Raw genomic sequence first — 27,518 nt, 5'->3', positions numbered from 1 at the left:
TCTAGCGACGTATTTGTGAAGAGACTCGCCTGGGCAATGCGCGGCTCTCGCACGAGAAGGGCTAAGCGTCAAGTACGCAACCGCTCTCAACGACCTCGCTCGTTATCGCAAAACATACGCAGGTAATTAGACAGGGTATGCATTGTCTAGTGATTGGAAACCCAAGACATGTGATGCTCTATGGATCTGCCAGATTCCGAAGATAGGTTATATACAAGATATGATATATTATAAAATCCTTTTTCTATCCCTGTAGCCCTTTATCTCCGCCCGCTTCCTGCCTTGCTTGTGTATAATCTCTTATCCCATCCTCCTCCCCTCCCAAGCATCTCCCAATCCCTACAGCTGGAACGCGCCGAACGCAGTCGCGGAGAACAGCAGGGCGCCAATCGTCAAGCCGAGGGTCGACACGCCGGCGAAGTCGGGGCGAAGCACGGGGGCGGCGGCGGGGGAGTCGGACGAGTCGGGCGAGCTGTCGTCGGTGTTGCTGCTGCTGCTGCTGCCGGTCGGCCGGGTGTTGCCGTTGGTGAAGACGACGCTGGCGCTGGCGTCGGAGGGCAGGACCGCGCCAGTTGCAGCGCCGGTGGCCGTGGCGTTGACCTCGCCGCGGCAGAAGACGTCGCTGTAGGCGGCGCCGCGGTCGAACAGGCACGCCGTCAGCTCCGCGACCGTCTGCCCCGCCGCCAGGCAGTACAGCCCGCACCCGTCGTAGTACGACACCACGTCCGCGTTCTGGCAGCACGCCGCCATCACGTCTGTGTAGTTCCCGCTCGACGGCATCGCGCACACCGCGTCGTGCACCGGCGTGTCGAAGAGCCGCACGCCGCACGCCGACGAGGGCGTCACCTTCGGGGCCGAGACGGTCGCTGTGGCTGTGGTAGTAGCCATGTTGCTGGTGTTGTTGTGGTGGTGTCGAGCAGTGTTATGCTAAGCAGCGTTCCCGTCGGGTGTCAGTAGTTTGTTTGTACGCGCCCGCTTCGTGTTTATTATGCCCGTTGACGAGCTGGTGCTGGTATTAATACCGTTCGATGATGTAGTGATCGACAAAGGTAGATATAATAGCGAATGTGGTTAGTCTCCTGAGTTTGAGCGTTCGTATCAACGATGAAGCGAAGGTGGTTGAAAATGAAAATCCAGGGTATTAATAGAGGACTAAAACGAGAAAAACAAGAACAACAACGGTACGGGGAGTCTCAATGCTTTTTAACCCGTCATGAGATTCGCGCGTGTTCATCTCGCCCTAGCAAGTGGCTGGGCCTTAGAGCCCGCCCTCTTTTTTTCCCCTCCCACAGCGCCTCGTATTCCGCCAGCCCCAATAGGACAGGGGATGGAGTGTCGGCCGCAGCGACGACGCCCTGGTTAGGCTTGATTGTCTTGGTTGGACAGCGTGGACGGCCACGGCAACGGGAGTGGGTGGACGGGAGACGGCGTCTTACACGGACCAAGGAATCAATGGGAAGCGAGCAGGGGTCTAGACAAGTTGCCGTCGTCGATCTACGGTAGTTATTTTGGCTCCAGGAATAGCCTATTCGAAGTCGAGGCTATGATAGACTGTCTCACCATCCGGTTCGGGCAGCCAAGGCGCAGAATGTGTGGAACATCGATGTCTCTCAAGTTTACAACTGATGGCCCTGATCATGCCGGGCTACGTTGAGGACTAACAGCGTATACCTACCTACGGATGTCCATCCACTCGAGAATAAAGGAGGCACCTTCACATCACTCCTATCCCAGTCTCAGCAGGACTACCTCCGTACAGAGAAGAGCCTGCTCGCCTCTATATGTAGGTGCTCTCGGTACACCTACGTCGAGGGCGAGAACTCAACTGGTACCTGCATGACTCAAGTCTTCTGGATGATGGCCTGACCCCTTGCGAGAAACGGCACCGACAGACACACTACAAATAGATCTTGCGCCGGTCCTTGGCAGCCTGCACACGGTGCTACATCCAAGGGCACGTAATAGGGGTAGACGGGGTGAACTGATGGGTGATCCACCTAATGTGGCCCAGACGGAGCCGAACACGCTCCGAGGGTCCGAAAACCAAGCTGCGAGGATTGGATTTGCCCTCAGTCCTGTGTATGCGTTGCGCTAGAGCTGTAGGGATCCTACAGGGGATACGAGTGGTTGGCAATACCCGCGATGAGCCAAGCCATCTAAAAAAACCTTCTCCTGGACAGGTCAAGGAGTCGTTGCAGACTTCTTCACCTCTAGGTATTCGAAAAGACAGCAACATGAACAGTGCGGCTAACGTCTCCAACTAGAGCACGTATATACTAAATTTTTATTAAGAGATACCATACTGAAAGTAAGTAGGCAATACTAACTATTTTGCTAATCGTCGCCTTCATATCAGGCACTAATAGTACAATGGCGCCAGGGCGCATCTGGCCCCCGAGTAGCAACACCAGGCGGGGGACCGAACAATTCGGACGCAGCTTTGGCCGGAGCTGAAGGAGCCAAACCGTGATAAGTATACTCGGATACGCTAATGGAGTTATATGTTGCTGTGTCGAGCCCGCTTGCGCGCACTTCCGGTCGCCGGGTGCATCTTCTCGTTGCGCTCTCGCTTGAGCTTCTCGTCCAGGACGCGAGCTGGAGAGAGGTTAGTATCGCGATCGCCTCGGTAGCGAGTCTCGAGCTCATCAGAGCGGGCAAACTTACTGAGAACATCGTAGCCGAATTGAGGGAATTCCAAGCACAGCGAGCGGAATTCCTCCTCCGCCTCGGCCCGCAGGGTGTGACTGCGCGTGGCCCAAAAATTGGCCACGGGGGCCCGAATAACCGTGTCGTCCTTACTGGTGAACTGGTAGACGTAGCGGGCGTAGGCGATCTCGCCCTTGGCCGTCGAGTTTACGCAGTGGATTTTGCTACTCGCAAGCCCTTTAAGCTTCTCCATCCCGAACTTCTCCGACAAGGTGTAGACGCGCGCATGCTTCAGGAGCTGTTCGCCGGTCTCGTCAACGGCAGGGATGGAGGGGTCTTGCTCTAGCAGCCGCTGGCCGGGAAGCTTTCGGGGGAAGTAGTCGCCGGTGTAGAGGTATTCCAGGAAGCAACCCACGGCATCGATCTCCTCAGACGGGAGTTCAACTTGCCGCGGCTAGAAAAAAGCAAGAGTTAGCAGAGGGCGGCGACCTGTCGGGGGGCACGTAGGGTACCGTACACTCCCGTCGTCTGTGAAGGCGGCGCAGGCGTCGGAGAAAAACGGGCTCTGGGTAAGAAGCGCCTGGTGGGCAGTGAGAATGGTCTCGGAGTCGCCGGCGCCGACGAGGATAGTAACGACCGGGCTGGTCAGATAACTAATGAAGCTGAGGCGCGGCTCGCTATCGCCACCTTCGGGAAAGGGGAGCTCTTCAGCATTATCAGCAGCGGCGGCGGCGGCGGCGGCGGCCTCAGCCTCGTCCCCCTCGACCATCTCGACATCGGCGGCTGGGTTGAAGGCCGGCTCCTCGTGCGCCCTCTCGTCGGACCGGTCCGCCATTGTTGCGCCTAGATATCTCTTCTCCTCAGCTTCTCGCTAGGTGAAACAATTGGCTGGATGACGTCGCAAAGCAGGTAGGATATAAGGCCAGCTAGAAATCTAGCAATGGCAACAGCAGTGGAACGGGGTCGATTTCCCAGACAACGAGCGACGGAACGAGAGACCGACAATACTGAATTGTCACGCGACGGGTCGGTCGGGCTCGCGAACCAGAGGCGATCGCAAACTGGCGTCGCAGGCTGCGTGCACGCGGGGTGGATAAACGGACGATGTGTGGCAATAGGTGATGTGTGGTAAATGGTGACGAGGGCGGTACAAAAACGGGCGACGAAGTTGTTGTTACAGGTTGCCCGGACAAAAAAAGTAGGAGGTTGGGCCGCGCGTTGATTGGTCCGGCTCGGACTGATTGTGGCTGCAAGGAGTCCTTCCCAGCTGCACCTGTAGCTGCGCCTGTAGCTGCGCCTGTGGCGTCGCGGCTATATAGGCATCTAGCTACCCCGGACACCGTAGCTAGCGACAGCTATAGCGAGCGACGAGCTACAGCTAGCGGTAAGCTATAGGTAGTGGCAAGCTATGGCTAGCTACCTTATGTAGGGGACCGCAGTCCCCTTAGTTCCCGACTGGACCTCGACGCGTTCTTGCATTGGCCAATCGACGCGGATTTTCGGCATGGCGACGGCTTGTGTCCCTCCGGAGGCGCCTCCACCTCGTGGCGTTCTATCCCACCACCTATCTACCTTAGGTCCCCAGGGCGCCTGGAGTTAGCGGCCACCCACGAACGACCCCAGCCCCCTTAGCTATCCCAGGCCATCCGGTCGAGTACTTTACGTGCCGAGCGCCTCGTGTCGGGTTGCTCCCAGATGATATGTCCGACTTCCAGGGTATAGATCGATATCGATAAGATAACGGCGGGCCGTGCAGATCCCCTCTATCCCCCCTCTCTCGACAGTTCGTTGTCGTCGTCCAACTCTGTGTTACGCCTAATACACGGCATGGTAATGCATTCTGGTGGTGACAGTCAGCCCTCTAGATATGCATATTCCCCGCTGCCTCCATCGCGGCACAGGGTTGATTGAGAACATACGCGAAAAGAGATTGATAAAATCGCCGTGAAACCACACACAGAACCAACATTTTCCTACAGGTACGCTGCAAAAGGAAATAACCGTCAACAGACCCTGGGTCTCGGGTACACCCCCGCCTCGCCGCGTACCTCCGTCGTCAGCAAGTTCCGGTTCCTAACCTAGACTCCCCCCATTTTATTATATCCACCTCGGTATCCCAATGCGAGCTGTATGAACAGTTCCGCCCGATCAATCTTGTAACTACTAGGACCTACTTGTGAACCAACACATCGCAATACTTGCCTGTATTAGCGGCCGCCTAATTGGTAAAGAAAGACTCTACTTATATCCTTACATACCCAACAAATCTTATGTGCTGGCTGCCTCTTAGAAAGCAATCCCTTATAACATTGGTATAATATCCGTATCAATGTCGAGTATGCCAATTTCTGATTCCTCCATTCCGCACACGTAACCCACTACCTCCTCTAATTAAAATTCTTACTTTGGGACCTATTACTTTGTTACTCTGCTAAAAGCCTTATAAGCCTTTTATGTATCTACTGCTTCATTCTAGGGTTAACTCGTTTTGATAAATACTTTATACCCGAGTCGCTTGACCTTCTTTCCCCTCTCCTCCCTTTCCTTTCATTTCCATCCGGTTCGATCCTTCGTATTATAGTGTCACGTAGCAATTAAACTCGCTCTCATATGCCCACATACCGCAAAGCGTAAATGAAAGCGTCTGCGTTTTACGCGACATATAGCTAATAGCAAAATTACCGCATAGTAGCTTAGACGTATCACGCCGCGCCTGACGAAGTAAGGCAAGTAGCCCCTTTCAAGAATCTCCGGCTGCTAAGTTTAATGAGATAATAGAAATTTATAGAGATTAAAGCTTTAAAGGTCTTTCAATCCGTTTAGTAATGCTTTTAATCTTCGCCATAGTTAGGGGAAAGGGCAGGCTGGAGTTCCGTTACAAGGCGACTGCCTATACTAGTTGCGTTAGTTCTTCTATAGCGGGTAGCGACAGGCAGTAGCGACAGGCATAAGTGTATTATAATAAGGCCTGAACTCGATGCCTGGGTGTAGTTTATGCCTTGTTATTAAGCTAAGAACTCCTGTCCGGCTAATAGAGTTGCTGATCGCCGACGGCGACGGGTATCGCCTAGGTAAGGACCCAGCCTAGTAAGGTTCGCGACCGTTAAACAAGGTGGATAGCAACGTAGATAAGGGCCTAGGCAAAGCCCTTCCTTCGCTATGCTCGTTGACGCCTGCGCATTGCAAAGGAGTAGGCAAAGGCAGGCTTCAAGAATCAAACCTAGGCGGCCTTAGTCCTGGAAACGGAAAAGCTTATAACTTTATAAGATTGATGTCGGATATCCCTTCCTACTGGTAAGTACTGCTTTGCCTTTATCCTTTGCTATAGCTTCTTATCTGTAAACTTAAATATCCTCCTAAGACTCAACAATCTTCTTCATGGATCTCAAGCCTAGGACTAGCTTTCCCGGCGAACTACTCGTATATTCTCTTGGGGTTCATTATCCTCGGCTAAAGGTTCTTAACTATAAACTACTTACGTTCCCTAAAGACTCAAAAATGTGCTCTGTGGATCTTAAACTTAAGACTAGAGCGTTGCGCGTTGGCCGTATATCCCGATCTTGCCCTCTGGCGAGTTATAACTGCTTCATTAGCCTTCCTCCCGACCCGTATGTATATATTCTTGGGGTTTCTTGTAGACTCTACCATCATATTATCTGCCGTCTTGGTTTACTCCTCAATTTTCTCTGCATTCGAGTATTTTGGACGCTAGATATTGCTTCTAGTCTCCCACAGACAACGCAATGAAGCAAAATGCTATATACTCGGGTGGTTGTTTTGGGAGTTAGTGTTTGTAATCCATCAGGACTTCGTGGAGAGGGATATAGCCCAGGAACTCTTCGCTATGGGCGGGTAGGCATTTCGGGCTAGGCACCTGGGGGAGCTTCCCCTTCCTCTTGGACGGGCGTTGGCCTGGTCTTACTGCTCAGATGGCTTAGAGGAGTCAACTAGTCGCGAGCAAGAAGCCGTTGCCCTTCCGACGGCATTGGTACGCGGCGACGCGCTATTTGATTATAGACTATCACCAAAGTTCAAGTTAAACTATAATGTTTCTTATAGACTGGTTCCTCTTGCTGCCGGACCTGGAGCGTTTTTGCGACCGGTGCCGCAAGGCGGATCCACGTGGAAAATCTCGCGGCACGCCTCTGCCGCCCCCGAGGCACCCCGGTGCGGAAGCACCTGCCGCCTAGACCCTATTGTCAGCCCTAACCAGGTGCTTGAGCACCTTCACACTGTCATGGGCGCCAGCAACTTCGGCGCAAACGCTACTGGAGAGGGCCTGCGAGAGTCGGCCTGTACTAACTCTCCAATCGCGTCCGACTTGAGCGCTTATTGGACTCCCACTCTCTTCTTTCAGGACCCCCAACAACGGCACATTCAAACAGGTTGAGCTTTTCTACCAAAACGTCTATTACTTTTCTAAGGCAACTGACGATGAAATCGAGGCCTTCCCGGTCGGCCTGCAGATGGTTGGCGGGAATGCCAGTCTGCGAGTGCTCCTGTTGCGACTGGCGAACTAAACTTTGATCCGTCCCAGGGGGCTATTCAACCAACACAGATAACTTGCCCTCGAGGCAGTTTCAACCCTCCAAGCTGGCCTGTGGGGTCTATTCGGCACCACATACCAGCTCACAAGGCCCGGCCAGGTGCGGCCAACCCCTTTGTAGGGCTGACTGGGCTTTTTCACCGCGCCTTGTGCTTGTCGGCGAGTTTCACGAGGTTAAAAATCCCGAGACGGCCATATACTGCCGGTTGCAGGACTTGCGGACACACGCCGAGTTTCCTAGCCAGCCAAAGGTTATGTTCCTCAGCGCGACCCCGATATTATCTGTTTCCCTTCACAGCATCACCGCTCCTCTCCGAGCTATCATGCCCGAGGCATAGGACGCCCCGAATCATTCCCGCCACGAATACAGCCACAGCTATCTCGTCAAGCAACTAAAGACAGACTTCAGCCCATTGTTGAGACAAAAGGTTCGAGGATGCAGAGTCCTACGGCAATCGACCCTTGACTAGAGAGAACATACGACTTCTTCGTAGCTGTTTGGTTTACGACAGAGCTCGCCTGTCGATTGCCATCGTGAAGAGGTCACTGGCGGTTGTTGGGGGCATTACATATCGGCCGTTGAAGCGGCGCAAGTTCGCTGAGATTGCGTTCTGCACCATCTCGTCGGATCAGCTGACGTTATGCTGATAAACCTGTAAGTTCCTAGCCATGTATGGCAGGTCGCTTAGCAAGACAATTCCTGCTGAAGGACTCATGCAGTCCTCCGCTTGGGCCGCACTTGGGCATCTGGGCCCGACATTCTTTTGGCTGATTCCCCTGCCACGATGAGGTCCCTGTCCTCCAGGAGCTTCCTGGCTTCGACAGCCTCGGTGAGATAAGTCGCCACAGGCCCATAAGCCTTCTCTCTTTCCTAGCGCAATGCGCCCGGGAATGCGTGATCGTTCAACGTAGCATCTGCACCTAACTGGGGATGCCCAGCTTTTGGCCCGCTCCCATCACCAGCTGTACCTAGCTAGGGCCCCTCTAGCCTCCATAGTAGGGCATGCCTTTGGAGCTTCCTGACGGGGCATGCCGATCTAGGCAGGTGGGTTTCTTGCAAGCCCCTGGTGGGCACTCCCGACATCGCATCCCGCTGGATGGGGACGATACTGGACCGTGGAGACTGTCTAATTCAATCTACTGTACCATGGAGACTTTCTAACTCGATCTTACCAATCAGTAGATCTGCTCCCCTGATCTGCCGTGTAAATACCGGCCCCCACCGCCCCCGGCTTGGCTTGCGTAAAGTCGCAGAAGGAGGATATCCTCCGCCGCGTCCGGTGCATACTACGTAGCGGCAACGTCTCTCTTCCCCCGCCCCCGGCCACTTTAAAAGACGCAGTAAGCACTGCTAGCCCGGGAGGAGGGGTTCCTAAAGCATCTGCCTAAGTCATGAGTGCTACGTTCCATGCCAACCTCCGTCTGGCCAACCCAGGTGAAAGCGACCTTATATGCGCGCCGGGCGCCTAGTCGACCTTAGTCCCGGCGCTGGAAACGGCTAACCGCAGTTTCTATACCCTTCGATGGTCCTCTCCGCGGGCCATTTCCTTAGTGTAGGCAGTCCTAAGACTCGTAACTCTTGAACCCGGTTCCGTGTTGTATCGCGTCTACTTGACGGTAGCTACCCTGGGCATGATTCACAACGGCTTGACTTCCCTTTCTTTCTATAATACAGCAGATAAAGCTGCCATCGTACGATAAGGTGTCTCCTCTTGGACGCGTCCGACCCGACACGGGCCGGGGGACTACAACGCCATGGGTCGCCGGCGCTCGTGCCTGCCGAGAGTCCACAATGGGGGAGGGGGATAAATATCGGCTTCTCCTCCTTGCCGAAGCGCATGAGAAGGGCCTCGGGGTTAAGGATCGCGGTAGTGCTCTGCTTCCCTTGCCATTGCCTCGTGACGCTAGTCCATTTGTCCGTAGCTGGAGCAAAACCTCGGGTCACGGCCTAGCACAGCACCATGGCGGCGAAACTGCTCTTGTCCTTCGCTATATCGTTAGCCTTGGCCGGAACGGGCCAGAGCGCGGCGCCACCGGCCGACGAACCCGCTCTCGCCGCGGCATCACGCCCTCCCAGCCGGTATATCGTCCTGTTCGAAGAAGGAGCCGTTTCCAACTTCCGGAAAAGAGACGGCACAATCGTAACGTCCCCAAGCTGAGGGCTCTACGCTGGCCACTGCTAACTATCTTCAGGATGCGGAAGGCTTTGCGACGGTTCTTTCTGAGCATGTCGACGAGACGGCCAAGCCAGCGCTTACATTCGACTCCCGCCTATTCCATGGTGTTTCGATCGATGTGCATGAGGCCAACTCGACCTCGGTAGAGAAGATCGAAGCCATCCCGGGCGTTGCCAAGGTTTGGCCCGCGGGGCTGTTCACGATCCCATCTGCTCCCGAAGCCGTGGTGAGCGGGCCCGAGCAAGCCACTTGGTCGCCACACAACGCGACGAGGGTGAACCAAGTTCACCAGAAGGGGTACAAAGGCGACGGCGTCGTCGTGGCCATCGTCGACAGCGGTGTCGACTACACCCACCCCGCCCTCGGCGGAGGCTTTGGCCCCGGCTTCAAGTTTGAAGGCGGTTACGACTTGGTCGGCGACGACTACTCCGCAGGAGGGGAGACCAACCCGGACTCGGACCCGATGGACTGCCACGGCCACGGCACCCACGTCTCCGGTATCGTAGGAAGCAGTAATGAGTGGAACCCTGGCGTGGCGCCGAACGCACGCCTCCGCATGTACAAGGTCTTCGGCTGCGGTGATGGTACCACCGAGGACATTGTCATCGCCGGCTTCCTGAGGGCCTTCGACGACGGTGCCGATGTGATAACTGCTTCCCTGGGCTCGGTGCTCGGCTTTCCTTACATCGCGTCGTCCGTTGTGGTGTCGAGAATACAAGCCGCCGGCGTGGTTGTCACTGCCGCGGCCGGGAATAGTGGCAGTTCAGGTATGTTGCGGTCTCCACTCCCAAGCTTTTCTTCCGGGAGGCTGGCCAGCATTCATCTACATGCCTGCTCCAGCGTCCGTCTTTCCACAATCGACACTAACCATTTTATAGGGCCATATTACACCAGCAACTTGGGAAATGGATTCGGCACCACCACGGTCGGAAGTGTCGAGCAGAACGACCGTGTCGGATGGACGGTGAAGGCGCGCTCGGCTAACGGCACCACGCGTGATATTGTATGACACTCTCCACAAAGCCGGCCTGAATGATATATTATACCGATTTACTTACTGACATGGACGATGTAGCTGTACCTTGAAGCTGAGGGGCGACCATTCAATCTCACCGGCGACCACAACGCGACCTTCTACCCCGATCCTCGAACTCGTGACGTCTGTAACATTAGGGAACGCCAGCCGAGAGTCCCCAAGACCAATGTTTTGGTCCAAAGGTGCATTCATGCGCAACCCAGCACTCCCTCTGCCCCCACCATTGAAAGGAAGACTCTGCTAACGCTGCGCTTCGCAGAATGGGTGACTGCAGCTGGGCAGAAATGGATTTGACGCTTTGGGATAGAGTTGACTGGGTGTTCTTCTATGCCAAGGAGGGCCAAGGGCTGCCGGCCCCGAGTCGCTTTATCCAACAAGCGGACGCTCAGGCCAAAGGGTGTAAGTGGATGTTATTGCAACTGACCTTCATTTGCGGCAACGGCTGAACCAACGATTTATAGTGGCCACAATCTCGTACGAGGATGGCGCGTGGCTTCTCGACCACTACGACCGTAATATCACCGTTACCTTCGAATTTGAGGAGTCGCCTAGGCCGGTCTCTGTTCGTTGGTCTGACGCCTTTGGGGTGAGGGCAAGCGCCTTCACCTCCTGGGGTCCGACTCTGGATGGTAGGATGAAGCCAGAAATCGCTGGCCCAGGTAAGCGGCCTAGGCTATCTCTACTCTGCAAATATGCTGAAACAGGATATAATTAGGAGCAAACATTTTGTCCACATATCCAGTAAGCGCCGGGAGGTGGGCTGTGTTCTCGGGAACCAGCATGGCGACTCCATACGTACGCATCCAACTCCCCCGCCAAACTGACTATATTTACTCACAGTAGAGAAGATCGCTGGCGTCGCTGCCCTCATCCTCGGTTCCAGAGGAGGCCGTGCGGGATGGGGCCCTGATGCAGCACGGTTGACACATGAGAGGCTCATCGCCAGCGGCCAGCCTGTCTCCATGAACAATGAGAACACAACTTGGACGTAAGTGTTAAAGGCAGGACTCGAGTGATGTCTATCAAAGAAAGGGGGGGGAGGGGGGGGAGAAGAAACGAGTGTGCTGACATCTAGTACTACAGCCCCGTCGCTAGGATCGGTGCCGGTGTTGTTGATGCCGTCAGGGCGGTCGAGTACGACACATTTGTGTCGCCGGCCAACATCAACCTCAACGATACCCAGAACTTCCGTGGCGTTCACACAATCCAGCTGACAAACATAGGATTGGAAGCTGTCACATATAACCTCAGCCATCAGCCTCTGAATGGGTTCCAGGCGATCTCTGTGACGGACAGGGCCGTGGCCCCAAACCCGGACATCGCTGGGTACTTTGCCTCGGTGAAGTTGTCAGCCGAATCCGTCACAGCGGGACCAGGAGAGACAGTGGAGATAACAGCTACGTTCACAGAGCCAGACAGTGGCGTTTTCGACCTCATGCCAGTGTACGGTGGCAACATCCACTTTGTTGGCTCCAACGGAGAAGACGTCCGAGTAACCTACATGGGTACGTACGCCGATTATCGGGCGGCGCGATGCTGCTGCTAACATTTTCTGTCCTCAAAACAGGAATCAAGGGTTCTCTTTACGCACAGGGATCATGGGCCCTGCTGCCGTCATTCTTGAGGAATAAGGTAGGGGGGAGCCTCGAACCCCTCGCTGATGGGGAGGAGTACGTCGTTGGCCCGTTGGAAGCTCAGCCTGTAGGGCGTTACGTCAACGCCTGGGCAAGTGAGGAGCAGAGCTTCGACGTGAGTAACTAACCCCTGCCGGCGTGGTGCAACCCACCGCGAACTTGCTTCACTGACACCGTATCTACTCGATCTATTAATAGTACGTGGCCACCGACTGGACGCCCGAGGACTGGACCTACCCCCCGGTCCCGGGCCAGAACAAGTGGTTTGGGTCCATAACCAGCCGCGAGAGGGTTTATCCCGCCCTGTACCAGCCGCGGATTCCCGGCGGCGTATTTCAAGCCTTCGGCTCGCAAAACTTCAGCCAGGGCCACCCTGTGGCGCCTGGGGACTATCGGATCCTGGCACGGTCGCTTAGGACACTCGGCAACCGCGGCAATATCAGTGACTGGCAATTGACTTTGTCTCCGTGGTTCCGCCTCAAGCCGATGGACCCGCCCAGCACCACCATCACCACCACGACAACCGCTACCTCTACCTCCTCTACTACCTCTACCCCCCCCACGCCTCTGCCGCCTATTGCGGTATGCGGGGAGTCAGTTCCGGTTAACATAACTGCTCGCCTCAGTACGGAGGAGACTCGCTATGGCCTCTTGAGGCTGTCCGACATGCTCGGCTACGACCGCCGGGGCGACGGGACGCATTTCGAGTGGGCTCTGACTAACGAGGGCTACCTCAAGACCCGCGACACGGCCTCGGGCAACCCGCAGGATCTCTGGGCGTCGGTCCACACCAACAACAACAGCCTAATCTACATGTATCCGAGGAGCCGCATCACGGGAAGTTGGTCGTATGTCAACTGCCAGCGCGTAGACACCGAGCTGCATTGCACGTCGAACGAAAAGACCAGCTTCTACGACTGCTTGGACCCCGAAGACGGTAATTACTACGTCTACCTCCGCCACGGGCCCGTAGTACCCAGCGGCTGCCGGCAGGTGGTATTTAACTTTGAGGCATTGCCGCAGGCCTGCACCACGCCGACCGCCAGCTCACCCGCGACGCTTAGCGCAACGCCAACCTTGAGTGTGATGTCTTGAGAGCAGAGGCCGCGGGGGGAAATCGTTTATATATAAATACATATAAAAAAGGGTGGTCCGTGAAGGGGTAGCTCGTGGAGGGGTACGTTAGCTTACATCTGTTTCTTTGCGAACAGCCCGATCTAGAGCTTGGTCGACAGGCGCCTCTCTTTCAGCTGACTGACTCGAGGCCTAAACTCGTAGCGGGAAAGTTCCTTGTTGGAGAGCCTCGTTAGTGTTAAAGTACAAATACCTATAGTGGAAATTGTCAATTGTAGATGATCAGGACCTTTGCCGTGGCTTAAAGCCCGACCGAGGTGAGGGAGAGGATTGACACTGGACGGGCGGCACGCGTTTTGACAGGTCTAGATCGAGTGTTGCACTCGCATCAAGTAGCAGCGCTCGCTCCCTTTGCCAACACTGACCGATAACGGCCGCGTCTATCTACGATACGTACAGACAGGAAACACAGGTCACCATAGTCAAGCTGCTCCATCCGACGTCGATCAGCTCCGATATCGAGAACCTCAAGGGCTTCCCGGTCCCGATCGACCCCCCTACGACGTCAACGTCCCGATCCCCGAGGACTTGCTCGATGCCGACATCACCGTATGAAAAACCTCTGGTGGGTCTAGGCCCTGGCTGCCAGCTTCGACCTGCCGTGCGCGGTCGTCAGCAGCCGGCCCGGGCTGCACGACGGCACGGTCGCCGAGCACACGCTCGCGCTGCTGCTGACGGGCGCGCGCCGCCTCCACGAAACGCGTGACCATTAGCTGCGGGTTACCTCGGCGGCGCGCACCTGGCCGGCGCCTTCACCGCGCTGTGCGGCGTGCGCCACGGCGTCGAGGTTCTTGCCGAGGGCCGCCCGCCCGAGCTGTTTTCACAGACCGACGCGCTGGTCATGGTCCTGCCGGGCAGCGCGTCCACGCGGAACGCGCGCAATACCGAGCGCCTGCACCTGCTGCCCCCACACGCCTGATTGTGAACGTCGGCTACGGCGTCACCGTCGACGAAGCTGCGTTGGTCGACGCTCTCGAGCGCAACGGGCTCGGCGGCGTCGTCCTGCACGTCTTCAACATCGAACCCCTACCGCCTTCCAGCCGCTCATGGGAGGTGCCGATCGTCATCTCGCCGCACGCCGCTGGGGGGCCGCCCCGAGGGCGGCACCGATTGCATTGCCGAGAACCTGCGGCTTGTCCTAGCCGGCTGGCTGCTGAAGCATGTAATCTAGACGGAATAAGAGGGCGGGTCGATCGCGATGATAGACTGGAGAGGATGTGCTGCGACTGGTTCCTGCTTGAGGCGGCTGGATGTCTCTAGGAAGAGGAAGGCGGGTGTGGTGAAGATGGTGCCGATAGAGAGGGGACTCGCTGAGAGTCAGGTTCGCTCCCGTACCTCCCGTGATAATAGCAATACGAGAATCTATCCTATATCTTTCAAGATTTCACTGTGTACACCGGGATTCTTTGCCTACCTGTAGGTATGTTGGATGCAGTCCTTCGGCTCTCGTCGGATTGTTCGTGGGGTTCTGCTATTCTCATCCTGGTACGGGCAGACATCCGGAATTGAGGCCCAAGGCTGCCCCCCATCTCAAAATCGGGCTCTTTTTTCCGTCACGGCCGACATCATACTGTTTACGTGCGTATGCGAAGCTCACGCGACGGTCGGTGCATGTCGGTAGATGGAGGATACGAGTATCGAATGCGCAAATGTCCTAGACATGCTCGCGAGTCCGACATAGAGATGCGCATAGATAAATGGCAGGTTGGAGTCATGGGCCAAGTTCGTCTCGACTCCCTCTCTTCTTTCCTCGCTTTCAACCGTACGTTTTCGCATTCTATGTCTTGGTGCTCGCTTTAAGGCGATCCGATACGTTCCAGATACGTGTGCTCGACTTCGCCTATCCATTAGACTCGAGAAGGCAACTAGATACCTTCGCCCGACAGCTATATCAACATACCAACACTTCGTTGGTGGTTGATGCGAGAGGCGGAAGATGGGGGGTTGCAGATTTGGCCATTTGGTCCGTCGGCCAGTACGAACCACTAGCGGAATTGGCAGACAGCTAGTCGAGAAAACCACTCCGAAAACGCGATATAATGCCGACAAAAAAGAGTCCGCTTCGGAGGCTATGTTAGGATGTTTCGGGAGGTCGAAATGAACGGGGTCTGCGTTGCGACAACTTCTTGGTACATGACTTTTATCGTGCGATGATCACTCCATCGCGCAAATAAAGGTGACGGTGGAACCGTAGCGAGGTCGGGCAGCAACACTTGGCGAGATTGCGATGAACCAGAGAGCTCGCGACAGGTAGAAAAAGAAACCGCCAGCCAGGTTTTGGTAGTAGGTCGCATGCATGCCAACCGGGATACCGTACATACAGGCCGGGATCATTCCTAAGTCGCAAGGGCTCCATTCCGAATGCTGTGCGATCGAGAATCGGGAATCGGGATGTCGTCGGGTCGAGTTGACGTGATATATGGTTATATCGAAGCTGCTGCAGGGAGAGAGAAAGGGCAGGCCTTGTTATTGTTTTGGCTGTGACAAGTCGCTGCCGCAGATGAAGGTCTTTCAATCATATATATAAAGATACACAGACACATATCATCGAAATCATTGCATGGGAATCCCGTACGAGCTGAACGGCGCGCACCGGCCTTGTCGAGCATGCGCCCAGAATAGCTAGGCAACTGTTTAGGCCCTTAGCAAGTGTATGTCTGTGTCATTTCGCGTGTGGTAGTAGGTTGTGTTAGTCTTTCTCTCCCCGGGCTAACTAACGACTACTTAGCATCGTATATTCTAGTTTCGTTCTGGATGTCTTCTAGTGTTTTTTTCTTCCAAGTCTGTTATTGCGTTCTCTTTCATTTCAACTGCCCTGGTCCTGGCGGCGATGGAGGGGCGGTGGTCATCAACAGTCTACAGGCATGTAGATACCTATATACCTCACGTGCAAGGCAACGAGCTGCCCGTCAGACCATCGTCGGTTGAGCCAGTTTGGTCTCCACTAACTGGCCGAATCATCAGGTTAGCACACCCTTAGCTCTTCATGCTTCCAATTCAGGGGAAAATGAACTCTTAAGGGGTTCGGACGCATCAATCGTCTCTAGGTCTACTACGTAGTGTGAATACTACGATACTTAGGCCCCCATCATCGCGGATAGGTTCACCTTCCCTTCTCATGTGCGCTATGAGCTGTTGGGGGAGTGGAGGAAGAAAATTCACTACGACGACTAGCATCGAGATCGCACTTGTTTTGGACCTCCCGGCTTGCCGCTTCTAGTCGGTGAAGCTCGCACGGCCTGGGCCGACTCTAAGGCCCGAGGCGGGAATAACTCCCTCGAGTCGGTCTACTGCAGGCACCGTACCATCGCCGTCTGCGCGTCCTGTCGCGGGGGTCCGGGGGTCCTGCCCCCCGAATTTTGTCGTTAGACTCAGGTTAGACCGAAGCTCGTCGTGGGACACACCAGCGTTTAGGGCAGCTCCTCGTCCCCGTTCTCGTGCTGCGCCTTAAAGGGGGGACGCGATGCTTAGCGAATGCCGCATCCTGGCTTTGGTCGGCGATCAGTATGTGCGAGAGGGGACAGAGAACACTCTATATTGCGTGTCACTTACGTCCCAATGCAACCCCAGCCGTCTAGAACGCTTCGCCTGTTTCTCCCCACGTCCCACACGCGACCCATCTACATGTGTGTGTGTCTGCGCTATCGTCCGCACCCACATTTCAATCTCGACGGGACCATGGAACCGAGGGAACTTGGGCTCGGTAACCAATGGTCACCCCAGTAAGGAGAAGCTCGAACTCGAAACGGAAAGTGGAGAGTCGGGTCCAAGCCGAGGATAAGACGGTAAAAGGCGAGCACATGCCACGCCTGCGTATTGAGTACACATGCCATCGTGGATAGAGGAGAGTTAGAGACCTACCCCAATATACACGTAGGGTATACGCACCTTGAGCCCTGCTACTGTCCACCTACGTAGCACTCCTAAATTCACTATGCGCATCTTCCCCTTGCTTAGCGTGATAGAGAACTCTCTACTACCTGCCTGCACTCCATATAGGTAGGTACATATGCCGGGCATCAACCAAGACTAGGCAGGCAAAACGGAGGTCAGGTACTGAATCATCTAAGCCGGTGGGCGGCATATCGTATACTGTGTGGTAGCTATGCTTACTACCTTACCTAGGACTATGCATACTACGCGGTAGGGATGTGAGACTCACTAATCTCCTTCCAGTCAAGCTTACCATCATCGAATGTCAAGCAGGGAACTGATACGGTGACCCCGTACACTGTAGCTCCCCCACAGCTGGGAAAATTATGGTGATGGCCGTATTGGCCTGGATTCAATTCGCTCGAGACTGGTGTTGGGACGGCGCTTTGATCGTATTGTTATTTCACCTTTACACGCTCTTTTCGCCCTCTGCATCTCGAGTTCTGAAATTGGGTCCTTGTTATGGGTTCAGACCCGGCCTGTGCCGGAATGGCCCTGGAGCTTTGGACAGCACCTTCACCCACACACCGGGCGCGGGCACGGTGGAGCCTCATGATGACACCTTTTTTTATGAGGAGCGCAAAGGGGCTCGATGCACCTGGTACCTGGATCGGCTTCGACGGGGCCCGGTGGCATTTCGGAGGCTATCTGCCAGGGGCAATGCCTCCGGCAGCCATACCGGCCCACCTAGGTAGACAGACATCGTAGATAAGTATAATGTGTAGACCGCCCCTTACTCAGAATGAGGTAGCAATGCGAGGCGAAGGTATACGTGCATGGTGCATTGTGCATAGTGAAACCACTACTCTTAAACTGTCTACAGATAGCTAGCTTGATTGGTTGTTCGGAAAGTGATGCCCTCCGGGGCTCATCGTAGGGACAATGTCTCTCACGAGAAGGTGGGCCGGTATACCTATGTGCACACATAGGCATGTATGAAATACGTCTTCACAAATGGATAGATCTCACTTTGGATCCACCTCATCTTGACATGTATTCATACATAGAGGGACGCGATGGATAATAGGGACTGCCTCTCTACCAGAACCAAATACATACACTTACCTACCTATCAACATAGGGGACTATGCTACGTAGTCTGCGCAACGCGGGACGTTGATGCTTGTGAGCAACGTGCTCGCGGGGAAGAAGCGCATCGAGGGGCAAGAGAGAGAGAAAGAATTGGAAGCGTTATGCATTCTGTCAGCTTATACGCCTCTGGACATCCTATTACAATTGGGATTACCTATTACGTGGCCAGTCTATGTATGTACCCATGCCCAGATTCCCGCCGGGGACAAGGGGTTCGAAAATTATACCGTACAACCTGTCGAATCAACTCTTGACCACCTCGTCGTCCGGGTTAGGTAGGTAGTTCAACCATGGGCCCTCGTTCATGTAGTTGACGAAGGTGTTGGCCTTCGTCTTGTCGCTGACCCAGGGCGATAGGACGCGCAGGAATCGTAACCACCAGAACTCCATCGCCTCGTAGCGGGTGACGTAGCCGGACATGGACACGACCGTGTGGGCGTGCGGCCGATGTTTCTTCTCGTATAGGTCGAGCACGGCGACGATCTCGTCCTTGCTCGGCTTCCTCCCGCCGTCCGCGTCGCACTGTCGCACCAGGGGCACCAGCTCGTTGATGAGGTGCACCACGCCCTCCACTGCCAAGTTGGCCCCCAGGCCTGGGTTCACGGTGGCCTTGTGCACCGCGTCTCCCATAAGTACCACCCTGCCGCCCGTATTCCACCTGGGCTTGAGCACACCTTCCTCGAGCGGCAGCATCGCGGCTTTGACTCGGCTGTCCCACAGGTCCTTGAAGGTGTAGCCAGGGCCGACGGCGTGGTGGCCGTACTTGGCGATTACCGCCTCAGTCTGCTCCTCGGTGAAGCGTGGCGTGTTGGGCGTCGTGGTCACCTTGCCGCTCTTGACGAACAGGAACCAGAAGACGAGGCCGCTGACGCCGGCGGCGACAACACCAGAAAAGCCGTAGTAATAGACGTTGTGCACCGTGCCGTCAGGGAGGAATGGCTTGCCCCCGGCGCTCGGATTGGCGTTTCTCGACGTCGCAAAGAGGCATTGGTAAGTGCTGACGAAACCAGACCGCATCTCTTCCGACGCTGCAGGGTCAGCATCGGCGATCTTCTGCGCGATGAGACCCCGCACAGTGCTGCGGATGCCGTCGGAGCCAATGAAGAGATCGCCCTTGATGACCTCGCCGCTGTCCGTCGTTACTTCGACGCCATCGTCTGTCTCTGTGTACGAAGCCACGCCGGTCTGAGCGCGAACTCGGGACTTGTCCTGGATCTGGTTGTAGATGCAGCTTAACAAGAACCTACGCTCCATAAACGTGGTGCTCCGGTTGCGCATCCTAGCATCGGCATTAGTTATCTCCTCACCAGGATTGGCGATGCCGCCGGGGGGGAGCTTGCCGCCCTACTCACATCTTGGAAATCTCCTGTAATATCGCCGACTCCTCAAACAGGTCCCCATTTTGGTTGTAGTGATGTCGGGTGTGGAGCGGGACGGTGCCGGCCCTTATCTCGGGCCACACTCCGAGCTGCTCTAGCACCCTCTGGACGTGCGGGTGGACAGAGACGGATGCGCCCATGTGCGGAGCGATCTCTCGCTTCTCGAGGACGACGAAGTCGATGCCGGCCTTCTCCAGAGCTAGCGCGTTGGTCAAGCCAACTATGCTGCCACCGGCGATGATCACCTTAAACGGCCCGCGGGAGCCGGCCATGGTACTAGCGGGTAGGAGTCTGGGTGTAAATCTACTTCGTAAGCGTATCGGGCTCGTCTAAAGGTAGCGTATCACTCAAAGTTCGAGAAGGTTTATAGTGCATGCTCCAGCAATGAAAACCACGTGGCAGAGGTGAGGATATTCAAGCACATCTCCAGTACAGGGCATGGTTCATCTTTATACCCCCGTTAAACCGCCGGAATCCAGAGGCTCGAGACCCCCCACCTGGGCAGGCCGAAATGGGCTCGCAGACCATGCCATGGGCCTTATCGAGTGTTCTACCCTCCTCGGAAACACACCCCTGGAGCACAAGTGCGCCTCCTTCATGGGTGGTTACAGAAGAAGAATAGCTGGATGCTGTACAATGCAGTTAGCTCGCCCATGCTACGCAGCACTGAGCGGTAGCGGTGCCCCGTAGCCACATCGGCGCACTCCGGGTCGAATAGGAGGAGGCTGACGAGATGAGGTTTTAAAAGGTCTGAATTGCACAAACGACCAACTGCATGCGAACTGCACAAGCTGTCTGCATGAGACGATAAAGGCCCCCAAATCTGCACCACGAGGCAACGAATCCCGAAGCTGGGGGATGACAGGATGGAGCCAAGCACCTGTGTGTGTGCGTGTGTGTGTGTGTGTGCCATCCACCCACCTTGCTCCATACATACCACATGGCAGCTTATCTACGTACGCAGCAATACCTACACGTACATACAGATGTTTACTTGCACTGCAGCGTGGATATTACTTGGCACCCCCGCCGCGCTCTCCCGCCCCTTCTTCTCCTATACCAAGGCCCGAGCGGCACGGGCGCATAGATACAAGCCCGTATTGTGATAGACATACAGGCTGGTTTCTCTAGGTATGTGCAATCATAGCGTCGAGCGATAGTGGTCTGGCGGGCTACATCAACTCGCTACCTACGTAGCGGGTTAATTAACGGGAGCTGCGGGAATGCCCGTAGGGCGTTTTTGCCTCTCTAGCTCTCTAGCTCTCTGCGTACTACGTACTACATGGCATGCATTTCATAATCTCACTAGAGCTATATCGAAGAGGATTATTATATCTATATCTATATCTATATATATCTATATTATAGATAGATATATATATATATATGCAGACATATTATGTAACGCAAGTGTTTCCCTACCCCCTACGCCTGTCTCAACCATCGAGGACGCTAGACTGTTGGGGTCCGGCCCCTTGAAATGGCTCCCGTACAGTATGTGCCCATACCTGTGGACTTCACAAGCAATGCCGCGAAATTTAGCGATCCTTAGTGATTGGCAGACTGGAAATCCGGAGGTTGTGATCTGGATCCTGGCCGCATCGCCCAGTGGACCCCGACGACGGAACTTTTTAGATCACTTGGAGGCTCTGGGCAATGCCGGCCCAGTGGGTATTAATTCCCCGGCCAATTATATTCGACACCAGAGGGTGTCTTGTGCCGTTGCCTAGAGCCACTCCCTGATCGAGGAGCCGGAAAGGAAATGAACGGCATTTATTACTAAATCCACTGTATTCCGGGGGGGACTGGGGGGGCCGTTTGAAGATTTTTTTCCCTCTCAACCATGTCTCTCGTATGATACTCCTATCCTATCCTAGGGTAAGACCATGTAAGGTCGCCCTCGAGGTTCGTGAGCTCGGTGTATAATAAACAATGCTGCCCTTCCACTGGACTAGATCCCCGAGACAGGTTGGTATAGTCTAGTAGTCACTTCGAACACTCAACATCTTTTCGAAAATGGCGACTCCTCTACCGGTAGTTCTAGGCGATGACGAGCTAACTGAGATTGCGGTCTCCTACGGCACCATCATTGCGACGGGTCTGCTCGCGATTTTGGTCTGCGGGACTAGGGTGAGTGGAAAATGCCAGGACCGCCCGACTCAGCTGAACACTAACGTATGATATCGCTCTAGCTCTGCGTCCGCCAGTTTATGATCAGGACCTTCGGTATTGATGACTGGGCATGCCTGGTCGGATTGGTGAGTCTCTTGGGCGCTTGGTCCTAGCCTCCGAGCTGGGTGAACCGGGTGTGGGCATGTCTTCGCTAACGGCATCGTCGCCAGCTCTTCGTCACCACTTTCAACGGCATCGGCATAGCCGTAGTATACTACGGAGCTGGCAAACACATAGGAAATGTCTCCATGGAACACCTTGAAAAGTGGTTCATGGTAAGACCCTCTCCCTCCAAGCAATGTTGGCGAATGCTAACCACTCCACCACCAGCTCTACTACGTTTGTATATGCATGTACCTGTCAATCTCCTTCGCAGTCAAGTCGAGCATTCTTTTCTTCTTGCGCCGGATATTTCCGTCTCGTAAGTCACCTGTGACGGCATTCCCGACACCGGAGAGCACTGTGTTAATCCTTGTTTTCCAGCGTACATCCAACATTGCACGATGGGCTTGCTCATCTTTCTTACGCTCTTTACCATCTCGGGGTCCTTTCTCGCCGCTTTCCAGTGCAACCCGCCCAAGTATGCGTACGACCTCAAGTTTCTCTTCTCGCCGGAGCGAGCAGAGCATTGCTTCTCTTCCGATGTATCTTACGTGATCTTCATGTACCAGGCGGTGGTCATCTTCTGCTGCGACATCTTCATGTTCATTCTGCCTTTCCCGGCGTTGATCAAGTTGAACCTCAGCCAAGCCAAGAGCTTTGCTCTCTTAGCGGTCTTCGGGAGCGGTGTGGTTGCGTGCGTTGCGCCGGCCATCAGGTTCAAGAGCTTGCAGTTTTACAAGACGGGAAGCACCGATGTGACTTGTGAGTATATTACCCTCACCGTTTCCCCTCGAATGCCGAGACTCTCCTCGAGTGCGGGTCCGCTAACAGGGTATCTCATCCATCAGTCGAGGGCGCGTCGTCGCTGTATTGGATGGCCATCGAATACAACATGGGCCTGGTCGCCGGCTCTCTTCCAGGCCTCCGACCTCTGTTCGCCAAGTTTGGTCTCCTCGGCTCCAGTGTTGAGGCGTCGGGCAACAAATATACGCCGAACGACAATTTCTCGCCCTCGTACCAGCTCGAGGACCAAAGCAACAAGAATTGGTCGAACCGTCGGAAGAATGGTAGCAAGAATAGATACCAGGGAGAGAGTGTGCTGGACGCCACGGTTGTAGAACGACGAAACTCACTAGAGAGTGACGAGGAACGGATCGTGAAGACGCAAGTCTTCACGGTGACAGAAGAAACCCGAGACCCAGAGTCTCAACGCATGTCGCACGCCTGGGAAACCCCAGCTCCTAACGCGAAGTACTGAAATTACATGTTGTTATACACTTGTATGCGCGCATGCACAATATTACTACTTGGCGGCTGGGCCGGACCAGCTGGCACCATCCTTGACACATTTGCACACGTCCCCTGGGCTTAATGTTGATCTCGCAGATTGTACATACACTCTTTAGATTTCCTCCCTTTTCCGGCGACTGGAAGCCCATCGCTTGGCCTCGGGTTCGACGTCGCTATACAATAAAGAGGCTGGGGAGGCCTCGACTCTTCACATATGCAGGGTAGACGACTCTGGAGCCTCTCCGTTTCATGTGGCCAAGACCAACCGCATGGAGCACGTGTGATCTGTGAAATCCCTTAACAAAATCCTATGCGAAGCACGGATGGGGAAGCTCACCAAAGACCCGGGCGGATGCGGCTCGGTCTAAGAAGCCTTTTAAAGCCACTCGGAAACAATTTGGACGCCACCGGTATTTATCCGAATATAGAAGACTGACGTTTTTCTGCAAGTTTATATACCCGTCCTACCGTTTAGCTTCGTGGCGGTACTGTTATTCGCTGCTCCTTCGACCCGATAATAGGCCTCGAGAGCTCCTGCGGTTGAAAGCCAGCAGTGAGTCCGGGGTGATGCTTTGCCGCAACGCGGACGGCGCCGCGGACATTGTAAAAAGTTGAACTGGAGAGAAACTTAACGATGGCTGAGGAGGGTTGGAGTCTATGTAACTTATAGGAGGTTACCAGTGGAAGAGAAACCAATGTATGCGCCGTGCACTCATATTTATTCATACCCATATCTCTGTAGCTAGGCATATATTAGACTAGGTATGTGTAACTGTCAGGCGCCACTCATCCCATCTACTATAAGAGTCTCTAGTCCGGTGGATACTATCCCTATCACTACCTACATCCTTACACCGCTTATTCGTCATCACAAATTCCATTCAAGCTCCGTAGGTGCGCCACCGGACCCAAGCGATACGGAGGCATCACCAACACGACGACAAGGTCAAGCCTTCTAACCAAACCTGGCCACCAACACGCGGAGGGCGGAAATGGCTGGAAAGTAGATGTAGAATCTAAAGGGCATCTGATAAAACAATTTGCCAACAGGCCAGCGAGGAAGTGCCCCGCTGTCAATATCTCCAGATGAGTGTTGAGAAAGGTTGAAATGGCATGACGAAGATTCGCTAGGCTGGACTGAGCCGGGATGAACGAGCGGAATACCTGACCCTTGCCCCTTTTTTCGGCTCCGAGTTGCTCAAAGCGGCCAACGCCAACACGAAATCGCGGATCGACCGGGGTATGGGACGGCGCTGGGGCGGGGAACGCGCCATCATCGACGATGCAGATCGCCAGGACGAGACCGAGGCACCACGTGGATATGCTTCGCCTTGGTTCGTGATGAAGCGACGGCAAATTACCGGACCGTTCTTCGACACGGTCGGAAGGGAGTGTCGCTTCGGTGGGTTCCGACAGCTCTGGATGCTCTCCGGTGACAGGGGACCGGCTCCACGGCGCTCCTCGCTTCATCCACGGGGCTGCTGTTTCCGTCGGGAAGAGCTCCGCGAGATCGTTTGACCACCTGTATAACCAAGTTAGACATCGTACATACGACAGCCCAACAAAGCGCACTGGTCTGACAATTTCGAAATTAGTCGATCGACGTTGAGTATGGCTCACCGGGGTCAGGCACTCGGAGCCGAGAGTAGCTAGAGAGAAGTGATCATGTAACCGAAGATGTGGCAATCAATAGTAAGGGAAGTGATTTCCTTCAGGTCTCCGATTCTCCTAATAATTCACGAACGTGATTCTAACATCCGTCGTCGAAGTAGCTCGTAAACGCGTTAAAACATGTATGTCAGACACCGGATTTGATGGCAAGTCCCGATATGAGCTTGGGCATTAAGGGCATTCCTATCAGTACAAATCCCAACGCTTTCATCGCGCTCCCTAGAGCTTCTCTTGCGCCCCCCCGGAGGAGTGGTATCCCTTGCCGAGAAAGATGAGGTAGTCCACATCGGACTCGCTCTTCCAATCCGGCGCTTGGAGCTGGTACCGGCTATTTGGGAGCGCGATGGACCTCACGTACCGCGAGGCGACGTGCGAGGCGACTTGGTCTCCGTCGGAGTGCGCGTTGTAGAGCAGCAGGGCCGCGGCGGTGACCGCCTCGATGTGCTCGAGGACGTCCCTGCTGCGGTACTCGAGCTCGGCGGGGCCGCTGGTCTGCACGACGGCGACGAGGGCCTGCAGGCGCTCGCGGACGACGTCGCACTCGGGGGCGAAGCGCGGGCGGCAGCGGTCGAGGACGGCGGCGGCCCAGGCGCCGAACACGGCCTCGACGGCGTTGCCGCGCGCGATGCGCCGGTCCGCCAGCACGCGGCGGACGTCCTCGGCCATGACGCTCGCGGTGCCCTCCCAGATCGTGTTCGCGATCGCGTCGCGGAACATCTTGGCCACGTTCAGCACCCCGCCGTCCTCGCTGTTCTCGCAGTAGCCCACGCCCCCCAGGCACTCCATCGCCTCGCGCAGCCCCCGCACCGACGCCAGGCTCACCTGCGCCTTGACCACCGGCGTCAGCAGCCGCAGCAGCGCCTCCCGCGCCTCGCCCGCGCGCGGCACCAGCCCTTCGCCGCCGATGCTACCCGCCGCCGCCGCCTCCCACCCCTGCTCCCCGCACCCGAGCAGCGCCGCGCCGAAGAAGGTCAGGTGCGCGGCCGCCCAGTACCGCACGGTCTCGCGCGCCATCCAGAACGCGTGCTGCGCGTTCTCGCGCAGCGGCCGACCGCGCACGAGCCGCACCTTGGAGTACGCGCGGCACACCGCCAGCCCGCGCGCCCAGTACGCCGCGCTGCCGGCCGCCGCGTGGATCCGCGTGATGTTGAGGATTGCCGAGATCTCCTTGACGCCCCGGCCCTCCTCGCCGAGCAGCCAGCCTCGGGCGCCGCGGATCTCGAGCTCCGCCGTCGGCAGCGCCCGCGTTCCGAGCTTGCTCTTGAGCCGCTGGATCCGCACGCCGTTGAGCTCCGTGGCGCCGCGGGCGGCCCCGCCCGCGCCCCGCCGCAGCGGCATGTAGAACGCGCTGATCCCCTTCGGCGTCCGCGCCAGCAGCACCGTCATGTCCGAGTCCGTCGCGCTGCTGAACCACTTGAACCCGTCCAGACGCCACGGCCCCAGCGGCAGCCCGATGGCGTCCTTGTCGCGGCCTGCCGCTGTGTCCGACGCGATCTCGCCATCGCTTAGCCTCCGCGCGACTGTCTCGGTCCCGCTGACGTCGCTCCCCCCGGTCCGCTCGGTCATCCACTGCCCGCTCGTCCAGGCTTCGGACGGATCTGTCGAGGTGAGCCTGCGGTACGACTCGGCGATCACCCTGTGGAGACCCGGCTGGTCGCCGTCGGCATCGTTCTTGTGCCGGAGCAGCAGCTTCGCCGCGCCGTCTACCATGGACATGGGGCACATGGTCATGGCCGAGCTGTGAGACCACACGTGCGCGTGTCCGAACTGGTCTATCCTTCGATTGTGGGTGGTGACGCCCTGGTCGTACGCGCGAGCGACGATGCCTTCTTCGATGCCGATGTCCTTGAGGGCATTCCACCCTGCGCATGTCCATAGAGGATCATTGCGGTTTTCCTGGCCGAACGTGGTCAGCGGTCGCAGTATTGGGACGTTCGTCTCGGCCTCGGTGGCATGGGAAAGGATCGCTGGCTCGAGCACGCGGCGGGACAACTTATGGATGGATGCGCCGACGGTGGCCTGGGCACGAGGCGGAAGATACTGTTGCAAGATGCGAGCGAGAACAGGATCATCGGAAATACTTTGGGCGTCCCGCTGCTCTCCCTGGACCAGGACGGGTAGAGTGTATTGGGGTTCGATTGTCGGTAGAGTCTGGAAGAAGCCCTCCGTTGAGGAGGAATGTGCGAAGTCACCGGGCTTCGTCATTGTAAGTTAATTACACAGAAATGAACTAGATGGGCCTCATAATTTAACACGTAGAGGGAAGATGACGCATCCTAGATCTGACTCGCGGCAGATGAAGGAATCTGTATATGAAGATGACCTCGAGTCCAATATGTGCTAAACATCAGAAGCACCTGTCTCATTCACATTTGTAGCAGATGACACCCGAGACTAGCCGCAAGAAAGATTTGAATAACTACCTACATATGTACTTGTCTCAATCCTCACTGCTAAGAAGGACTAAACATCACCGACACTGCCAAATACGCCTGGTGATCAAGGCGAACCCCCCTCCTAGTCCCCCCCGCCCCCGGCAGCTCGCCCACAGCGCGGATTACTCTGGGGATATGGAGAACATGGACGTGGAGAGGACCCACATACCGAGGTTCGAGGCTCGCTGGCAGGGGTAATAGGCACCTCTCAAGGGGGGGTTAAGGCCCTATTGCTCGCGTGTGGTCCTTGGCGGAAATTCAGCTTCTCATA

The 27,518-nt window shown here is 55.8% G+C and overlaps 8 protein-coding genes across 8 annotated transcripts; 3 read left to right on the top strand and 5 right to left on the bottom strand.

The window, feature by feature from the left end:
* Nucleotides 1-126: 126 nt before the first annotated feature.
* On the bottom strand, nucleotides 127-1,216 carry GGS23DRAFT_590297 (uncharacterized protein). Its single transcript, XM_051517687.1, has one exon. It carries the CDS (start codon nucleotides 886-888, stop codon nucleotides 340-342), a length of 549 nt encoding a protein of 182 aa, XP_051367150.1. The 5' UTR covers nucleotides 889-1,216; the 3' UTR covers nucleotides 127-339.
* Nucleotides 1,217-2,497: 1,281 nt separating this feature from the next.
* GGS23DRAFT_601520 (uncharacterized protein) lies at nucleotides 2,498-3,481 on the bottom strand (the record flags this gene model as incomplete). The annotated part of the gene is made up of 3 exons (XM_051519206.1): nucleotides 2,498-2,595; nucleotides 2,665-3,100; nucleotides 3,164-3,481. The coding sequence occupies 3 exons, from the start codon at nucleotides 3,479-3,481 to the stop codon at nucleotides 2,498-2,500; spliced, it is 852 nt and encodes a 283-aa protein (XP_051367149.1).
* Nucleotides 3,482-6,883: 3,402 nt separating this feature from the next.
* On the top strand, nucleotides 6,884-7,166 carry GGS23DRAFT_601519 (uncharacterized protein; the record flags this gene model as incomplete). The annotated part of the gene is made up of 2 exons (XM_051519205.1): nucleotides 6,884-6,933; nucleotides 7,004-7,166. 2 exons carry the CDS (start codon nucleotides 6,884-6,886, stop codon nucleotides 7,164-7,166), a joined length of 213 nt encoding a protein of 70 aa, XP_051367148.1.
* A 1,742-nt stretch (nucleotides 7,167-8,908) lies between these two features.
* Nucleotides 8,909-13,411, top strand: GGS23DRAFT_470921 (subtilisin-like protein). The gene is made up of 11 exons (XM_051514226.1): nucleotides 8,909-9,333; nucleotides 9,386-10,136; nucleotides 10,248-10,372; nucleotides 10,445-10,587; nucleotides 10,665-10,804; nucleotides 10,867-11,064; nucleotides 11,121-11,200; nucleotides 11,254-11,393; nucleotides 11,489-11,910; nucleotides 11,973-12,154; nucleotides 12,238-13,411. The coding sequence occupies exons 1-11, from the start codon at nucleotides 9,154-9,156 to the stop codon at nucleotides 13,132-13,134; spliced, it is 3,258 nt and encodes a 1,085-aa protein (XP_051367147.1). The 5' UTR covers nucleotides 8,909-9,153; the 3' UTR covers nucleotides 13,135-13,411.
* Nucleotides 13,412-18,166: 4,755 nt separating this feature from the next.
* Nucleotides 18,167-19,989, bottom strand: GGS23DRAFT_470912 (FAD/NAD(P)-binding domain-containing protein). The gene is made up of 2 exons (XM_051514225.1): nucleotides 19,551-19,989; nucleotides 18,167-19,477 (listed from the first exon to the last, which is right to left on the bottom strand). Exons 1-2 carry the CDS (start codon nucleotides 19,847-19,849, stop codon nucleotides 18,442-18,444), a joined length of 1,335 nt encoding a protein of 444 aa, XP_051367146.1. The 5' UTR covers nucleotides 19,850-19,989; the 3' UTR covers nucleotides 18,167-18,441.
* A 1,404-nt stretch (nucleotides 19,990-21,393) lies between these two features.
* Nucleotides 21,394-23,781, top strand: GGS23DRAFT_590287 (uncharacterized protein). The gene is made up of 6 exons (XM_051517686.1): nucleotides 21,394-21,707; nucleotides 21,770-21,835; nucleotides 21,920-22,024; nucleotides 22,080-22,170; nucleotides 22,233-22,613; nucleotides 22,700-23,781. Exons 1-6 carry the CDS (start codon nucleotides 21,594-21,596, stop codon nucleotides 23,107-23,109), a joined length of 1,167 nt encoding a protein of 388 aa, XP_051367145.1. The 5' UTR covers nucleotides 21,394-21,593; the 3' UTR covers nucleotides 23,110-23,781.
* On the bottom strand, nucleotides 23,759-24,934 carry GGS23DRAFT_590286 (uncharacterized protein). Its single transcript, XM_051517685.1, has 3 exons — nucleotides 24,914-24,934; nucleotides 24,737-24,838; nucleotides 23,759-24,675 (listed from the first exon to the last, which is right to left on the bottom strand). Exon 3 carries the CDS (start codon nucleotides 24,609-24,611, stop codon nucleotides 24,000-24,002), a length of 612 nt encoding a protein of 203 aa, XP_051367144.1. The 5' UTR covers nucleotides 24,612-24,675; nucleotides 24,737-24,838; nucleotides 24,914-24,934; the 3' UTR covers nucleotides 23,759-23,999.
* On the bottom strand, nucleotides 24,822-27,282 carry GGS23DRAFT_619696 (acyl-CoA dehydrogenase/oxidase). The gene has a single exon (XM_051521033.1). The coding sequence runs from the start codon at nucleotides 27,015-27,017 to the stop codon at nucleotides 25,032-25,034; it is 1,986 nt and encodes a 661-aa protein (XP_051367143.1). The 5' UTR covers nucleotides 27,018-27,282; the 3' UTR covers nucleotides 24,822-25,031.
* Between the last annotated feature and the right edge of the window lie 236 nt (nucleotides 27,283-27,518).

Source organism: Durotheca rogersii (assembly GCF_024521655.1).
Source record: "Durotheca rogersii strain YMJ 92031201 chromosome Unknown GGS23scaffold_60, whole genome shotgun sequence".
Classification (NCBI taxonomy): Eukaryota; Fungi; Ascomycota; class Sordariomycetes; order Xylariales; family Xylariaceae; genus Durotheca; species Durotheca rogersii.
Note: the sequence above shows the minus strand (reverse complement) of the source record. Positions and strands in the feature narration are given on the sequence as shown.